We start from the raw sequence: 19,717 nt of genomic DNA on the forward strand, positions 1-19,717 counted from the left end.
ATGGGTAGGGGCATAACAGTATATACTGCAGACTACATGACCCCAGGGTGGGACTCCCCTCCCCATGTTATGTTTATGGCTATCTGCCAGTTTTATTCCCTGGGTTTTAGAGATATTATGTAGTTTTCAAAATAATACCATTTGAGTGTCTTCTGATTTTTAGGTGTTCCAAGAGAGACTAATGAAGAGAAAGAAATAGCTGATTTCGATATTTTTGATGACCCTGAATCACCATTTTCCACCTTCAATTTTCAATATTCAAATGAAGCATTCAAGAGGCTGCATGATCTGATGCACTTCAATACCCTGAACAACATTGATGTGAGTATCTCCTGTGATCATCGACAATGTCACATACTTCCCTATCACGTGAACTTAGCACTACCTCTTTTTCATTAATTAAAAATAAAAATAAGGCTTATGAATGACACTACCCAAATTGTACCATTTTATTTTTTATGAATTATTTCATTGATCTCCAGAAGAACCCTATCAAATACACAAATAGGAAAAATTACAATCCCTCCAAATTGAGAGACTGCATTTCATACTGTTGCTTGATTAAAGGATTGGTTAATACTCAGCTTCTTTCCCAAGGTATCTAATGTATTTGTCATTTGATAATACAAATGATAAGTAGGAAGAGAAGTGGCAAAAAGGAAATAAAAGAGCAGTGAAGTGAGTATAACCCTAAGTGTAGTTAATCTGCAAAAATGTCATGATAAGGGATACACTCATGCTTTTAAATGTCTTTACTTTTGTGGATCTTGGAAATGTTGCCAGAATTAGCAACCTCCCCATTTTTAGCCCTTGAGATACCAAGTATGCTGTACTTTAGAAACATTAGAAACAAGTCATTCTTGCAGTATCTGTGACTAGTTTATCTGCTGCTAAGAGGTTCATGTGAAATTCTTTAATCTCTAACTCACCATTTAGGAACACTGTTGGTTAATTGGAATCACGTTGGCTTGTCCCAAATCATAGTGTCTGCTAAACTATTAGCAGTTGTGAAAGCCCAAGTTCAGTAGCCTAATTGGGTTTTGCACAGTAGAAAAAAAGAATAAGAGAAAAAGGAAGAAATAACTCAAATGGTGTGGGAAAGGCATCATATCTCATTTGCTAGTCTTTTTGGAGACTTGATTGGCAAGCTAAAAAGCATAGTATGTCAACGACTGTTCTGTGGACATGAGATCAATTAGATTTGTGAGCTCATAGAAGTCTTGCACATCTAGTTGTCTTTTTTAGTTTGACCTAAATCTAGTAATGAGCAATTGTGTGCAGTTATAAATATATATTATATTATATATACATATATTTTTTGCAATTGTTACTCAAAACTTTATTCACTCTTAAGTGTCTCCTTACTGATTACTGCTTATCTTTATGTCATTCAACAACTGTTATCCTTCTTGACCCTGTCATTGATTTTTCTCAACATCAGATGTACCTGTCTGACACTTTTTATAACTGAAGTATGAAGTATAGTTGATTACAATCTTACATTGATTTCAAGTATACAGCACATTGGTTCAACAGTTACCCATATTATGAAATCCTCACCCCAACTGGTAGAGTCACTGTCAACATAGGAAGATATTACAGAATCATTGGCTATATTCTCCATGCTGCCCTACCATCCCCGTGACCAATTCATATTATGATTAAGAATTTCTGTGCCCCTTTACCCCCTCGCCCTCCTCACCCAGTTATAACAGTTACACCATAATGTGTTTATTAGTCAATATATTTAATTTTTGTAAACATGAAATTTTCCCCAATAACCTTCACTTCCCACAATTCTAAAATGTCTTCTTGTCAGCCTTCATTTGTGAAAAATATATGATAATTCATGTAGAAAGTGCATAGCAAAATTTATAGAATGTAACATTTTCTAAATATATTTAGTCCTTTTTTTCTTTTATTTTACAAGCAGTAGATATCTGAAATCCATATGCTATATCGTTTCTGTGGTAATGGTGAAAATTTAAGGAATAATAAGAGAATCAGTATTTAAAAATATGACTTACAGAGCACAAACCGACATTCGCAAAATAGAATTGTTTTTTATAAAACCCCACACTGTTAAAAGACAATGGAACTCAGGGGTAATATTAGAGTAATATATTTTTCCAGTGTGAAGCCAATAATCTCAGAACTATATATTCCTTGGGAAGAAATGTATTAAACTTGATCAGTTGTCCTCAAATGGAAAAAAAAAATTATAGGAATATACAAATATACTATTGGACTTGAGGAAATATAAGGATACACACAAACACACATATATCTGTAGATATACATAGATGTAGATATTATATGTGTGGCATATAAGTCTATTATATGTAAATACATATATTTATAACATATGTGTATAACTTAAACTACTGCATTTCTCTTTTTTTTCCAGTTCTGGCTTATACAAAATCTGCCAAGCTGTTTGCTATAAAGAATAATATAGTTCTATTTATATACTTTACAAACATTCCTCAAAGAAGTTTGTTTGACACATAGATGAAGAAGTTAAATGCTGAACAAAAATAAACTGGATTCTGAAATGACTGTCCTAACATTTAGTACATCAAATGTTGATTTTCCACAAACCATTTAATTAAGCTTCCGAGAACTTTCTGGCACAGCATGTTAGAAGCAAGGTTGTGGGTTTTATGAAATATTTGGATCCCAGATGGGCCACTTGTGTGCCTTTGAATAGGCTACTTGCACATTTTGGGCCTCGGTTTCCTCATCTCTAAACCAGGTGTAACAGCACCCATCCTAATGGCAGCAATGAATCTTTAATCAGGTGATGTACAAACAGTACCCTGCAAACAGAAGCTGCTCAATAATGGGGAGCTTTACCTATGCATGTCTGTATCCTGATGGGTACCCCTCAAGACCTTTGCAAATGGTCATTGTTAAGAGTATAGACAAGTCTGCACAGGTAATAGCAGCCTCGGAAGTGAATAAATATATGTTGAATGAATTAATATAAGTTTTTCCTTAAATTCTGTGACCTTTGAGACGTGTGCTCAAGTGGTTTGGGTTGTGTATATGTGTGTGGCACCTCAGACCCAGGTAACACTCCCAGCTTCCCTGACATTGTTTCTCTCCCTTGATGCCTCCTCACCCACAACAACCACTTTTAGCCAAGAAGCATTTGTTATCAAAATCAAAGCTTTTTGATAAGTGATGAAAAAGAACAAAACTACTGAGGAGGGTGGTGGAGAGTTCTTTGCTTAGGCTCAGTCATTAGCTAAATTGTTAGCTAAATCACTCATTCCCACACCATTTGAAGAGACCAGTTTCAGTTAGGTTACTAAATCACACTTCCACTGCATAACACGTATTTATTCCCCTCGGGCTATCAGAGTTGCTCGCAAATTGTGGGCACTGTGAATATGAACTCTTCTAATGCAAAGACACTTGAACTGCCAATTCCATAGAAGACAGTTTTCAACTTTGGGGCTTGACCTCTGTGGCGTAAGGGAAAGTTTCACCTTCAATTCACATTCTGACTTGAATTTCTACTCTGAAAAGGCCACCCTGTCTCTAATAACTGTCTGCTTCTGTTGGTCTTTTCCCCCAGAGATCCATCTGGCCTGCTTTGCTGAAGCTAAATTCCAGTTCCTGTTCAGAGAGCTTCTGCTCTGTTTCTGCTCACTTCATGACAACAGGCTGGTTTCTCAGTAGCGTTGTTTCTGCACTTACTCAATTCTTCCAAATTCCTTTTCACTGAACATTGCCTCAATGCTTTTACAGTGGCAGTATTTCATGTGTTTTTTTTAGAAATGTAACATGTAGTAATACTTACACTGTTAGACATGTGGTATGTGAGGAATACAGAGGTTTGGAGTCGGACCAAATTGAGTGTTCAAATCCTTGCTGTTCTTGGCTGGGTGAATTGCTTGACCTTTCCAAATTTTACTTTACTCATTTGTAAGGTGAGACAATGATACATATTGCCTAGGATAGGGATGGGGACTAAGTCAAATAATAAAATTCAGTGCTTGACGTGTAAGAGACAATAAATGAAAGCAGCTAGTATAATAATGATAATAATTATTATTGGTGTTCATATTATTGTCTGCTTTAAATTAGAAATGTAAGCTCTTTGAAAACAATGACTTGTCTCATTTGCTTTGTATCTTACAGAGATACAGATCGTAATGCCTGGCACCTAAAGTACATATGCAACACAACTTTCATGAATGATTTTTAAAATGTCATTGACTTACTGGCTAAAACTGTAGCAGAGTTTCATGTGCTAGGAGAAGGGGGTAGCAAGTGTCAGGATGCAAGGTTTGTAGGTTGGAAACACAGTTCCTGGCCGTGAAGAATCTCTACACAATGTATGCTTGGCCAGGGAGTGTGGCTACACGTTCAGCTCACAAACTATCACTTTGATCTGGAAGGAATATGCCTTCTGAGAGCTCTTTTCCAGGACTTTGTTGACTCACCTACCACAGGAAAAGGTACTGTTTGGAAATCTTACCCACTCAATTTATTAATTCAGTAGGCATATTCTAAAAACCAGTTATGTGTCAGTTTATTAAGCATACACCAGGGATGCACACTAATGAGTTTTTAAAATTCTTTCTCAAACAGTACTACAGTGTTAATTAAAATGAGAAAAGGCACACACCCAGAAGTACTGGTACTTAATTCTTAATGTATTGGTGTTTTATCATCATGAGAAGAGTGTCTAGGTACAGTTAAAATATTTATCTTTGTAGAAATAATTTAGAAGCTTCTATATCATGGCCTAATATATTAAGTCCAAATCCGTCTACCTTTAAGGCTGTCTGTAATCTCTTTCCATCTTATTTCTTCATTAATTTGACAGGTGTGTACTGAGTGGGGCATCAGATACTGTTTTAGTAACTAAGGATACAGCAATGCACAAAACGAAAAGCACAAGGTAGTTGTATGTGCTTAATATAAGCCAAATAGTCCCCCTGAAACATTCAACACTCAAAACTAGCCTATGAGGTAGGTACTTTTTATTTGTAGTGAGGAAACCGATAATTTAGGCAGATTACTGGAAGTCACGCAGCTATGTGAGGAGCTGAAATGGGGTCACTGGCTTTTCTCACTCTCTTCCCTTTTGAGTCCTCTATCTCTTGCAGCCTTATTTCCTAGTATTTTCTAAACACAGCTTCCTTTCCAGCCAGGCCAAGTAACTCCCAGATGTTTCCTACACATGCCATGACCTCCCATCTTCAGCCTTTTTATAAGATTCTCTTTCTACTGTGAGTGCCGAGTCCCCCCATTCTACTTGTAAAATCCCACCTGTCCTTCAGCTCAACTCAAGTTTCATTGTCCTCAAGAGTTGAATTTTATCCTGTTTAATTCAGTCTCCAATGAGCACTTCTGTCATTCAGTAATTTTATAAATATTTATTGTTCCACTTCCGTGTTCTGAGTGCTGGGATCAAAAATGACAAGACTAAGAAGGTCCCTGCTCTCATGACACTTGAGTTTTTATGGGGAAGGTAGGCATTAGCTAGCAAATTCAAAGTAATTTCAACCAGAATATCTTCTTATGTTCTTCTATACTTGTAAATTTTATTCCTCTCTCAGAATGGAACTTCCTCTTTGGGCTCATTTTTAATTTTCTATTGTGGGAATTCAATATTTGCTTGTGATTGCTTCCAATCCACATCTCTAAATTTGTTCATTCTTGAGGGAAGATTATATTTTACATGTTTTCTTATTCTCTGCCTTTATTGCCAAAGATTTGAAGAATCTGGATTAACAATTATGCTACTGAACAGCACAAGTAAAAGCTGACATGAGTCATATTTAGGGATGGTGGTAGGGTTGGAGAAGGTTGAGATATGCTAGCAAACACCGATGGGAAGGATTTTGAAACTCAAATGAATTTCAGGGAAGAATGAAAGAGGAGATTAGATATAAACACTAAGATTACTCATAATAAAAAAAAGAAACATGCAAATATGATATATTGTCTTTTTGGATACATCTACTCATATCATGTATCATGTTGGAAGGTTTGGGTTTAGCAACTAATGTAGTACTGAGTTTGGCCTCTTTATATCACAGAATTATAAATCACAACAAACAGGTACTTTCTGCAATAAACTGAAAAACCTGGTTGATGGTTGCATAGTATCACTGTGCCACCTAGTGGTTCAACACATTCAGGACATCCTAAGAGCCTATGATTTAGGTTTCTCAGACATAGATATAAAGATTCATTTCCTTTTTAAGAATTGTCCTGTTTGCTAGAAACACCTGCCAAGGTCCAATGATGGTAAATGTACTAGCTCATGATACTGATATTGCTGATTTTCTTGTTCGCATGAGTTCATTATAAAGGAATAGACAGCAGTCATTATCAGTACAATTTCCCCCTATGGTCTTTTCATATTTTAAAGCTTTTTAGGTATTTGGAAAGTCAGGAGTAGACTTTTTTTTTTGTAGATAATTATTTTTTATTGAAGGGTAGTTGACACACAGTATTACATTACATTAGTTTCAGGTGTACAACACAGTGATTCAACATTTATATACATGTTAATTCTAGGTACCAGCTATCACCATACCAAGTTGTTACAATATTTTGACTATATTCCTTATGCTATACATTACATCCCGGTGACTTATTTATTTTACAGTTGGAAGTGTGTACTTCTTTTTTTTTTTGTGAGGGCATCTCTCATATCTATTGATCAAATGGTTGTTAACAACAATAAATTCTGTATAGGGGAGTCAAAGCTCAATGCACAATCATTAATCCACCCCAAGCCTAATTTTCATCAGTCTCCAATCTTCTGAAGCATAACGAACAAGTTCTTACATGGAGAACAAATTCTTACATAGTGAATAAGTTACATGGTGAACAGTACAAGGGCAGTCATCACAGAAACTTTCGGTTTTGCTCATGCATTATGAACTATAAACAGTTCAAATATGAATACTCATTTGATTTTTATACTTGAGTTATATGTGGATACCACATTTCTCTCTTTATTATTATTATTTTTAATAAGATGCTGAAGTGGTAGGTAGATACAAGATAAAGGTAGAAAACATAGTTTAGTGTTGTAAGAGAGCAAATGTAAATGATCAGATGTGTGCCTGTATACTATGTGTTAATCCAACCTAGACAAAGGCAATAAAACATCCACGTATACAGAAGATTTCTCTCAGAACAGGGGAGGTGAGGTTCTAAGCCTCACCTCTGTTGATCCCCAATTTCTCACCTGATGACCCCCCTGCGACTGTGTCTGTCTTAGGTTGTTCCTCCCTTGAGGAATCTTACCCGTCTCTGGCTAACCAGTCATCTTCCGGGGCCATACAGGGAAATGTAAAGTTGGTAAGTGAGAGAGAAGCCTTATTGTTTGAAAAGGTTAGCTTTTTACTTCTTTGCATATTTATGCCCTGTGGCTTCTATGCCCAGCATTTGTCTTGAGGTTTCTTTACCACTTGGAAGAATTATGATACTCGGTAAATTTGATATGAGGCACGAATTCTATTTAAGGGTTGTAATTAGGAAGGAAGAAGAAAAGCTATAGAAGTAGCAGGTGGAAGAAAACATGGGAAGATTGATTATTTTTTGACATATCTTCTTGTAGAGTAACTTCAGCATGTATAGGTTTTAAACTACTAATTAAATTGTGCACACACATTAACATAATAGGAGTATAGTTACATAACCAATGCATACCTGTAATTACCAGCCATCTCCAGTGAAACCAAGAAAACCAGTTAGGCACCTTAGGCATTTGTGAAAACTTATCTATGATATGGTGGATATTGTCCAACTGAACTTGAACAGTCTGAGAGAAATCAGGCAAATTAAAACAACCCATTCCTGGGGACTGTTCACATCCCATATGTTCTTTTAACAGTAAATAGTCTGTAGTTGTAAGATTTTGGAGTGCTACAATTTGCACTTCTCCTAATTCTTGGTTGAGTTCCAACAGTATAGATCCAGTCAAATTTGTTGTTTTACTGTATGCACAGGCCAGCTTAGATATCTCCTTCCTCATTCCCATGGCAAGTCCAGGAACTGGTGGGATGAGTGCATCTACACCTGTAGCAGTGCATGGATCTTTGTTGGGGTTTTTTGATGATCATCTTCTGGCATGAGTCTTCCAGAGAGTGCTGATGTTGGAAGTTCTTTTTCATATCGTATCTTACTTCATTTTTGGGGTAGCCAAATTAGGCTTTGATCCTCTGTATAAACACAAACAGACCCATTGCCTACACTTTTATATGCCCTTTATACCCTTGGGTAGAACTCACTGGAGGTCACCACACAGGAACTGCCTTTTTTTTTTTTGTATCATTAATCTACACTTACATGACAAATATTATGTTTACTAGGCTCTCCCCTATACCAGGTCCCCCCTATAAACCCCTTTACAGTCACTGTCCATCAGCATAGCAAAATGTTATAGAATCACTACTTGCCTTCTCTGTGTTGTACAGCCCTCCCCTTTCTCCCACCCCCCCATGCATGCTAATCTTAATACCCCCCTTCTTTTCTCCCCCCATCATTACCCCTCCCTACCCACCCATCCTCCCCAGTCCCTTTCCCTTTGGTACCTGTTGGTCCATTCTTGAGTTCTGTGATTCTGCTGCTGTTTTGTTCCTTCAGTTTTTCCTTTGTTCTTATATTCCATAGATGAGTGAAATCATTTGGTATTTTTCTTTCTCCGCTTGGCTTGTTTCACTGAGCATAATACCCTCCAGCTCCATCCATGTTGCTGAAAATGGTAGGATTTGCCCTTTTCTTATGGCTGAGTAGTATTCCATTGTGTATATGTACCACATCTTTATCCATTCATCTATCGATGGACATTTAGGTTGCTTCCAATTCTTGGCTATTGTAAATAGTGTGCGATAAACATAGGGGTGCATTGGTCTTTCTCAAACTTGATTGCTGCATTCTTAGGGTAAATTCCTAGGAGTGCTATTTCTGGGTCAAATGGTAAGTCTGTTTGGAGCATTTTGATGTACCTCCATACTGTTTTCCACAAAGGTTGAACTAATTTACATTCCCACCAGCAGTGTAGGAGGGTTCCCCTTTCTCCACAGCCTTGCCAACATTTGTTGTCTGTCTTTTGGATGGCAGCCATCCTTACTGGAGGTGATACCTCATTGTAGTTTTAATTTGCATTTCTCTGATAATTAGTGATGTGGAGCATCTTTTCATGTGTCTGTTGGCCATCTGTATTTCTGTTTTGGAGAACTGTCTGTTCAGTTCCTCTGCCCATTTTTTAATTGGGTTATTTGTTTTTTGTTTGTTGAGGCATGTGAGCTCTTTATATATTCTGGACGTCGAGCCTTTATCGGATGTGTCATTTTCAAATATATTCTCCCATACTGTAGGGTTCCTTTTTGTTCTATTGATGGTGTCTTTGGCTGTACAGAAGCTTTTCAGCTTAATATAGTCCCACTTGTTCATTTTTGCTGTTGTTTTTCTTGCCCGGGGAGATATGTTCAAGAAGAGGTCACTCATGTTTATGTCTAAGAGGTTTTTGCCTATGTTTTCTTCCAAGAGTTTAATGGTTTCATGGCTTACATTCAGGTCTTTGATCCATTTTGAGTTTACTTTTGTATATGGGGTTAGACAATGGTCCAGTTTCATTCTCCTACATGTAGCTGTCCAGTTTTGCCAGCACCATCTGTTGAAGAGACTGTCATTTCGCCATTGTATGTCCATGGCTCCTTTATCAAATATTAACTGACCATATATGTCTGGGTTAATGTCTGGATTCTCTAGTCTGTTCCATTGGTCTGTGTCTCTGTTCTTGTGCCAGTACCAAATTGTCTTGATTACTATGGCTTTATAGTAGAGCTTGAAGTTGGGGAGTGAGATCCCCCCTACTTTATTCTTCTTTCTCAGGATTGCTTTGGCTATTCGGGGTCTTTGGTGTTTCCATATGAATTTTTGATTTGTTCCAGTTCATTGAAGAATGTTGCTGGTAGTTTCATAGGGATTGCATCAAATCTGTATATTGCTTTGGGCAGGTTGGCCATTTTGACGATATTAATTCTTCCTAGCCACGAGCATGGGATGAGTTTCCATCTGTTAGTGTCCCCTTTAATTTCTCTTAAGAGTGACTTGTAGTTTTCAGAGTATAAGTCTTTCCCTTCTTTGGTTAGGTTTATTCCTAGGTATTTTATTTTTTTTGATGCAATTGTGAATGGAGTTGTTTTCCTGATTTCTCTTTCTGTTGGTTCATTGTTAGTGTATAGGAAAGCCACAGATTTCTGTGTGTTGATTTTGTATCCTGCAACTTTGCTGTATTCCGATATCAGTTCTAGTAGTTTTGGGGTGGAGTCTTTAGGGTTTTTTATGTACAGTATCATGTCATCTGCAAATAGTGACAGTTTAACTTCTTCTTTACCAATCTGGATTCCTTGTATTTTTTTGTTTTGTCTGATTGCCATGGCTAGGACCTCCAGTACTATGTTAAATAACAGTGGAGAGAGTGGGCATCCCTGTCTAGTTCCCGATCTCAGAGGAAATGCTTTCAGCTTCTTGCTGTTCAATATAATGTTGGCTGTGGGTTTATCATAGATGGCCTTTATTATGTTGTGGTACTTGCCCTCTATTCCCATTTTGCTGAGAGTTTTTATCATGAATGGATGTTGAACTTTGTCAAATGCTTTTTCAGCATCTGTGGAGATGATCATGTGGTTTTTGTCTTTCTTTTTGTTGATGTGGTGGATGATGTTGATGGACTTTCGAATGTTGTACCATCCTTGCATCCCTGGGATGAGTCCCACTTGGTCATGGTGTATGATCCTTTTGATGTATTTTTGAATTCGGTTTGCTAATATTTTGTTGAGTATTTTTGCATCTACGTTCATCAGGGATATTGGTCTGTAGTTTACTTTTTTGGTGGGGTCTTTGCCTGGTTTTGGTATTAGGGTTATGTTGGCTTCATAGAATGAGTTTGGGAGTATCCCCTCCTCCTCTATTTTTTGGGAAACTTTAAGGAGAATGGGTATTATGTCTTCCCTGTATGTCTGATAAAATTCCAAGGTAAATCCATCTGGCCCGGGGGTTTTGTTCTTTGGTAGTTTTTTGATTACCGCTTCAATTTCGTTGCTGGTAATTGGTCTGTTTAGATTTTCTGTTTCTTTCTGGGTCAGTCTTGGAAGGTTGTATTTTTCTAGGAAGTTGTCCATTTCTCCTAGGTTTCCCAGCTTGTTAGCATATAGGTTTTCATAGTATTCTCCAATAATTCTTTGCATTTCCGTGGGGTCCGTCGTGATTTTTCCTTTCTCATTTCTGATACTGTTGATTTGTGTTGACTCTCTTTTCTTCTTAATAAGTCTGGCTAGAGGCTTATCTATTTTGTTTATTTTCTCAAAGAACCAGCTCTTGGTTTCATTGATTTTTGCTATTGTTTTATTCTTCTCAATTTTATTTATTTCTTCTCTGATCTTTATTATGTCCCTCCTTCTGCTGACCTTAGGCCTCATCTGTTCTTCTTTTTCCAATTTCGATAGTTGTGACATTAGACCATTCATTTGGGATTGCTCTTCCTTTTTTAAATATGCTTGGATTGCTATATACTTTCCTCTTAAGACTGCTTTTGCTGCGTCCCACAGAAGTTGGGGCTTAGTGTTGTTATTGTCATTTGTTTCCATATATTGCTGGATCTCCATTTTGATTTGGTCATTGATCCCTGGATTATTTAGGAGCGTGTTGTTAAGCCTCCATGTATTTGTGAGCCTTTTTGCTTTCTTTGTACAGTTTATTTCTAGTTTTATGCCTTTGTGGTCTGAAAAGTTGGTTGGTAGGATTTCAGTCTTTTGGAATTTACTGAGGCTCTTTTTGTGGCCTAGTATGTGGTCCGTTCTGGAGAATGTTCCATGTGCACTTGAGAAGAATGTGTATCCTGTTGCTTTTGGATGTAGAGTTCTGTAGATGTCTATTAGGTTCATCTGCTCTACTGTGTTGTTCAGTGCTTTTGTGTCCTTACTTATTTTCTGCCCGGTGGATCTATCCTTTGGGGTGAGTGGTGTGTTGAAGTCTCCTAGAATGAATGCATTGCAGTCTATTTCCCCCTTTAGTTCTGTTAGTATTTGTTTCACATATGCTGGTGCTCCTGTGTTGGGTGCATATATATTTAGAATGGTTATATCCTCTTGTTTGACTGAGCCCTTTATCATTATGTAGTGTCCTTCTTTATCTCTTGTTACTTTCTTTGTTTTGAAGTCTATTTTGTCTGATATTAGTACTGCAACCCCTGCTTTCTTCTCGCTGTTGTTTGCTTGAAATATGTTTTTCCATCCCTTGACTTTTAGTCTGTACATGTCTTTGGGTTTGATGTGAGTTTCTTGTAAGCAGCATATAGATGGGCCTTGCTTTTTTATCCATTCTATTACTCTGTGTCTTTTGATTGGTGCAGTCAGCCCATTAACATTTAGGGTGACTATTGAAAGATATGTACTTATTGCCATTGCAGGCTTTAAATTCGTGGTTACCAAAGGTTCAAGGTTAGCCTCTTTAGTATCTTACTGCCTAACTTAGCTTGCTTATTGAGCTGTTATATACACTGTCTGGAGATTCTTTTCTTCTCTCCCTTCTTATTCCTCCTCCTCCATTCTTCATATGTTGGGTGTTTTGTTCTGTGCTCTTTCTAGGAGTGCTCCCATCTAGAGCAGTCCCTGTAAGATGTCCTATAGAGGTGGTTTGTGGGAAGCAAATTCCCTCAGCTTTTGTTTGTCTGGAAATTGTTTAATCCCACCATCATATTTGAATGATAGTCGTGCTGGATACAGTATCCTTGGTTCAAGGCCCTTCTGTTTCATTGCATTAAATATACCATGCCATTCTCTTCTGACCTGTAGGGTTTCTGTTGAGAGGTCTGATGTTAGCCTGATGGGTTTTCCTTTATAGGTGACCTTTTTCTCTCTAGCTGCCTTTAAAACTCTTTCCTTGTCCTTGATCTTTGCCATTTTAATTATTATGTGTCTTGGTGTTATCCTCCTTGGATCCTTTCTGTTGGGGGTTCTGTGTATTTCTGTGGTCTGTTCGATTATTTCCTCCCCCAGTTTGGGGAAGTTTTCAGCAATTATTTCTTCCAAGATACTTTCCATCCCTTTTCCTCTCTCTTCTTCTGGTACCCCTATAATACGGATATTGTTCCTTTTGGATTGGTCACACAGTTCTCTTAATATTGTTTCATTCCTGGAGATCCTTTTGTCTCTCTCTATGTCAGCTTCTATGCGTTCCTGTTCTCTGATTTCAATTCCATCAATGGCCTCTTGCATTCTATCCATTCTGCTTATAAACCCTTCCAGAGTTTGTTTCATTTCTGCAATCTCCTTTCTGGCATCTGTGATCTCCCTCCGGACTTCATCCCATTTCTCTTGCGTATTTCTCTGCATCTCTGTCAGCATGTTTATGATTTTTATTTTGAATTCTTTTTCAGGAATACTGGTTAGGTCTGTCTCCTTCTCAGGTGTTGTCTCTGTGATCTTTGTCCGCCTGTAATTTTGCCTTTTCATAATGATAGAGATAGTTTGCAGCGCTGGGACAAGTGACGGCTGGAAGGACTTCCTTTCTTGTTGGTTTGTGGCCCTCCTCTCCTGGGAGAACAGCGACCTCTAGTGGCTTGTGCTGCGCAGCTGGGTGCAGACAGGGTTTCTGCTTCCTGCCCGGCTGCTATGGAGTTAATCTCCGCTGTTGCTGTGGGCGTGGCCTGGCTCGGGCAGCTGCTCCAAAATGGTGGAGTCGCGTTGGAGCAGGAGCGGCTGGGAGGCTATTTATCTCCGTAAGGGGCCTCCCTGCTCCCTGCAGCCCAGGGGTTAGGGTGCCCAGAGATCCCGGATTCCCTACCTCTGGATTAAGTGTCCCGCCCTGCCCCTTTAAGTCTTCCAAAAAGCACCCACCAAAACAAAACAACGACCACAAAAAAAGAAGAAAAAAATTTTTTTTAATTAAAAAATTAAGTAAATTAAAAATGGCCGCACATTTTCCTTTATTCTCCGGCGCCAGCCTCAGGCATCTGCTCACCGGTCTTGCTGCCCTGTTTCCCTAGTATTGGGGTCCCTATCCCTTTAAGACTTCCAAAAAGCGCTCGCCAAAACAAAAGAGAAAAAAAAAAATGGCCGCTCACTTTTCTTATGTCCTCCGGTGCCAGGCCTCCGGTGCCCGCTCACCGTTCTTGCTGCCCTGTTTCCCTAGTATCCAGGGCCCCCTGGGCATGCACTGTGTCTGCACTCTGGCCCGGATGGCGGGGGCTGGGTGCTCGGCAGTCCTGGGCTCCGTCTCCCTCCCGCTCTGCCTATTCTTCTCCCGCCGGGAGCTGGGGGGAGGGGCGCTCGGCTCCCGCGGGGCCGGGGCTTGTATCTTACCCCCTTCGCGAGGCGCTGGGTTCTCTCAGGTGCGGATGTGGTCTGGATATTGTCCTGTGTCCTCTGGTCTTTATTCTAGGAAGGGTTGTCTTTGTTATATTTTCATAGATACATGTGGTTTTGGGAGGAGATTTCCGCTGCTCTACTCATGCCGCCATCTTGGCTCCTCCTAGGAGTTGATTTTTATGTTACTCGGGTACTTCTCTGCAATGAGAGTTGATCTGTCTCCTGCTGGTGAAGGAGAAACAGCTGAAAGCTTGCAGAAATGATCTCTAGAAAGGCAAGATACGCAAGAAATCCTGCAGTAGGACACGTTTGATAGCAGAACTGGCTTGCTGGCTTGCACCATGGAATAAAGCCCACTACTGGCTATACACGGTGTGTTTATATCTAGTAAAGTTTATAGCTTCACATCGAATTTAAAATTTTTAAATAGTCTCACAAACGGTCGGTTTAAAAATAACAGCAATAAATACATGTTAGTTATGGAATGTTTCCTATGTGTCAGGCATTGTGCAAATAATTTATATAAATGAACTCCAGTTCCCACAAAAGCCAAGATTAGTATGATTATTCCCACTTAAAAAGACAAGGTAATAGGCTTAAGGATTTAAACTAATTCCCCTTCACACAGCCAGGAAGTGATCGTGCCTGGAAGACTCTTGGGCAAGATCTCATTCATAGGCCTGAAGCCTCCTCTGTCACTGTAGAATTAATTATATTTTCCTTACTCATGGGAAATAGGTGGTCAGCAAATACTGACTTACCAAAAGACTCAGTAACATTGGAGCCCATTTTCCCCAGAAGACAACCTTATACACGTATAAAATCACAAAGCAAATAAAGGTGCCACCTTCCTGTGATAATTTCCTCTTTCTAGAAAATAACTGCCTGTTGTTTGGAGTTATTATTAGAGAATAGAAGGGCCTGCCCATTGGGCCTGACACAAAGTCACAGAATATTCATTGCGTATTAGCAACACCCAGGTCACACCTCTGCCTCCTCCAGGGATTGAGGCAGGTGTCCCGGTGAGACTGGATGTGGCCATGGGAGCACCCCTCTGTGCACCCACCTCCAAGGCCACGGGGGCCCCACCAGCTGTGGGTGGGGAGGATCCGGAGGTCCTGAACTGCTCAGCCTTGCTAAGTATTTATACCATGGCGGAGGGCTGAAAAGCCTGTGGCTAATACCTTGATGCTGTTTAACCATCGGTGGGTAGAGAGTAAAGGGAATTGCAGAATATTCCTGAGATAGCTTCTGGGCCCTGAAATTTCCACCTCATTAGTCATTAAGATGAAACCCTGTGGCCCTGTCCTGGGGAATGGAGTCTTCCTGATTTCAACAGGGCTCCAAAATAACATTGGAGCCAGGATTACGGTCCAGGCCTCTTTTCCAAAGCACATTCCCATTGCTGTACCCAAACTACTTCAACTGAATTCTGAATTTTCTCTTCTTTCCAAAACTTCCAAACCAGGAAAGAATATGATCATTATAACAGCAATTCTTAAAAGTTATAATCTACCATTACCTTGGGCATATATAAAGATTATTCTGAATAATAAAGAGCTGTCATCAATAAAATCACAAAGCATAGTGTTCCCTAGATGGAAGCCATGTATGTTTTATAGCTGTATTTGTTTAGCTGACGAGGCAGGGCAATTCTTCATCAACCCTCTCCGTATTAGGCTTAGGGGAAGTCCTTTATTTCCTTGTGGCCCCTTACTTCCACTTGTCCACTAACTATAAAAAATACCAATTCTAGATTTAGTAATTGTTTCTTCCCCCTTTTCACCACCTTCCCAATGAAAGACAGAATGAAGATAAAGTTACCATGCTACCAATATTTTATTCCCAGTATTATCAGCACAAAATCTGCAACACTCATATCTGGAGATGAGCTTCACAAGAGTATAATGATGGATTGTTGAATTTAAATATATACATGCATAACTCAGAGATCTCTATTTGAAAAAGGATGCTATAAAGAAAAGATTAATTGGATTTACTTTGACCAAACAGATATGTAAGTGAGTCCAGAGCACTACTCATGACAAATCTTTTGCCTCTATTTGCAGGTGATAAAGAAGGCCATAGTTGAAAGCATCGAATACAGAAGACATAATCCATCTCGTTGCTCTGTTTCTCTCAGTAACGTTGAGGCAAGAAGATTCTTCAACAAGGAGTTTCTAAGCAAACCCACAGCATAGTTTGTGTATTGGAAAGGCCAGTGACTTCTGATCCTGAGGCAGTCTGAAATTCTGTGATAACTGGATTTTAAAACACAGTACAGATATTAGTACTGATCCTAAGAGACTGGCTTATTGCTCAAAGTTGCAGCTACTTAGCTGCATGAAAATAGTACTATCATAAGTTTGTGAAGTTGACAGATGATGCTATGTAAAAATATACTCAGATATTTTTGTCAGTATAAATTTCCTAATGCAAGTATAGGGACATATACTATATTTTTAGACATTCTTCACCAACTATTTTATGTGTCCTCTTTTTAAAATGTGGTCTCTTTTTAGATATTTAAGAGTTCAATCTCAAAAAGTAAGGCTTTTAGTTGTGTGTGAATGTTATTTACTGACTGGACAACACTATTTTTTATTTATATATGAATATATACCTATATGAAATAAATACATCTGTATGCAAATTAGCATGAGATAACTGATTTTTTAAATTATTTTTAAGGAGATACTGGACTGTAGCCGTGAAAGATTCTCAGATTCATGGCTTTCAAATACAAAAGTTGTTCATCCTAAACTCAAATGTGAAATTTATCATTTTAAATCATAGTTATTTTTCTTAAAGGAGAAGGTATATATAATTTGTTCAGCAAATGGCTTTTATTTATTCAGCAAGTAGAATAAAAATATAACCACCTGTAGTTACATTTTACTTTGCTGATATTATCCCATACTTTTTATCCACCAGAGAGCAATTGGCCTCAGAGAAAAGTCCAGAAGAGTGACATGGGCTCTATCTGCAAGCCTTGTGATCGGGACAGTCTGTATGGCATGACTGTGGTTTTAGTTACTGTTGAACTGCTTAGGTTCAAGGCTGGTGTTCCAAATGAAGGGCCTCCTCATTCTTTTTTCTTTGAATTACCTTTCTTTAAGCTGTCTATTCATTTGTCTTTTTTTCTTTTAGCTTTCATTCACATTTCTACCTGTGAGGGAAGAAAAAAAACAATGATAAAGAAGAAGGGAACGCTTGAAACTTCACTTGGTTGAATTATGCATAAGACAAATGAGTGTCCACTACAGGCCACCAGGCACGCAGCAGGATCTGGGGTGTAGCAGTGGACAGAACTGGCAACAGTGCCTGCCCTCCAGGACCATACATTCTAGTGGAGGTGACCAACATAAAACAAGACATATTTCTAGAATGTTTGTGAGGAGTGCTAAGGAGAAAATTAAGGCAAGGGAGGAGATGGGATGGGTTAGGGGTGTATGGCTTAAAATGGGGTCCTGGAGATCATAATGAGATGTGACATCAGAGTGAAGATGTAAAGGAGCTGAGGGTGCAGGACCCATGGGTATTTAAGAGAAGAGCATCCCTGGCAGAAGGAATAGCCAATGCAAATGCTCTGAGCTAGAGCACCAACCATATTCCAGGAACTGGGAAGGTATAAAAGTAGAAGGTATAAAAAATTGATTTTCACTTACGTGTTCAAAACATGGCGATACTGTTTATATTTAATTTGTTCTGCAAAGCACCCCTATGAAATAACGAGACCAGAGAGGGTGAGCCTTGCTCAAGATTAGTCGAGTTAATGTCTGAGCTGCCCTATGCCCTTGCCCTCAATGCCTTTATATAACAGTCTACAGTGCTGCCGAGGAACAGATTAGAGGAACATGTGAAAGCCCAGTGATTATAAAGCTGGAATGTTCTAGGACCCTTGATTTCCCTTTGTTTACATGCTTTTTGTTTCTTAACTACAGTAACAGAGGCTCCTGGTCTAACGCAGCATTACCAATTTATTCACTGATGAATTTGCTGGAGTTCCGATTTTATAAAAATACACATTTTGATTAAATTATAAATTAAATCTACAACTTTTTCATTCGTTCTCTGTCTCACTGAATGACTGACTGGTAAGTGCGATGTCCTCTTAGTGAACATGCCCAGTACTTTGGACTTAGATCTTTGCCTTTTTTGACATAAGCACCCCTCTCTAATATGTTTGGGATTCATGCCCAGGACAGAGATCCTCCTATACTTCATCGACCCACAATCTGACCACTTTCACATTACTTTTTTGATAATAAAAATACCAACATAAAAGTTTACTCTCTCTTCGTGTATACATATGCACATATTTCTTTTCTTCTGAAAGATGAAATTTTTGACATAAAATTTTTTTCTAATATTGAAAACCTTCATAAATTTCTTCTTTTTTTCCCCCTCCCCCCCTTTTACTTCCTAAACTATTTGATTCTAAAGCCGTTAGCTGGGGCACTGGCAGGTGGGTGGGGGTAGGGGTGATCGCAGAGCCACCATGAATCACAGTAGGACATCGGGGCCTGAGCAGGGTCAGGAGGGCCTCCAGGAGGAGGCAGAAGGCACCACAGGCAAAGCAGATTGGTTATATACTAGGAGACTGATCAAGTAAATAAATATATTGAATATAATGGGAGCCAGATTCCTCACTGAGCATGGAGTCCCAAACATGGGAATGAAGAAAACCAGAATGTATTCTGTGGCGATAGACTGACATTGAAAGGAGCAGTGTGAACCCGCAGACACACACACACACACACACACGCGTGCGCGCGCGAGCGCTCTCCCTAGGTCTGTCACTGGGAGGGTGTAGAGGCAGTGACATCCCAAGAACAAGCACACATGGTCCCCAGATCTTGGCCTTTATTTTTTCCCAAGTTTTACTGAGACCTACTGAAATCTCAGTGCATAGGTCTGAGGAATACAGCACGATAGTTTCATTTACATATACTATGAAATAATTACCCCAATAGGTCCAGCAAACATCCATCTCATATAGATACAATACAAAGAAAATTTTAAAAAGGAAAAAATTTCTCCTGCTGATGAGAACTCTTAGGATTTACTTTCTCAGTGACCTGCCTACATGTCATGCAGCAGCGGTAACTCTAGTCAGCGTGCTGTACATCACATCCCTAGTACTTACTTATCTTATATTTACCTGGAAGTTAGTACCTTTGACCACCTTCTTCCAATTTCCCCTGCCACTACCCTCCACCTCTGCTCTGATCTCTTTTTCTGTAAGTTTGGGTTTTATTTTTGTTTTGGTTTGCTTTAGATCCCATGTAAGTGAGATCATGCAGTATTTGTCTTTGTCTGTCTGACTTATTTCACTTAGCATAATGCCTTCAAAGTCCACCTGT

The 19,717-nt window shown here is 38.9% G+C and overlaps 1 protein-coding gene across 2 annotated transcripts in view; it reads left to right on the forward strand.

Annotated features, from left to right (window-relative positions):
* Positions 1 to 18,375, forward strand: part of PLA2G4A (phospholipase A2 group IVA) — a 140,428-nt gene extending 122,053 nt beyond the window's left edge. Inside the window, exons 17-18 of one of the 2 annotated variants that reach the window (XM_036912542.2) lie at positions 164 to 321; positions 16,421 to 18,374. In XM_036912542.2, the coding sequence (XP_036768437.2) occupies positions 164 to 321; positions 16,421 to 16,552 (290 nt within the window). In that variant the 3' untranslated portion in view covers positions 16,553 to 18,374. Of the gene's footprint in view, positions 1 to 163; positions 322 to 16,420 lie in introns of both variants that reach the window. The other variant, XM_057507962.1, reaches the window with a different exon arrangement.
* The last annotated feature ends 1,342 nt before the right edge of the window (positions 18,376 to 19,717 follow it).

The sequence above is a fragment of the Manis pentadactyla genome, chromosome 9 (genome assembly GCF_030020395.1).
Source record: "Manis pentadactyla isolate mManPen7 chromosome 9, mManPen7.hap1, whole genome shotgun sequence".
Classification (NCBI taxonomy): Eukaryota; Metazoa; Chordata; class Mammalia; order Pholidota; family Manidae; genus Manis; species Manis pentadactyla.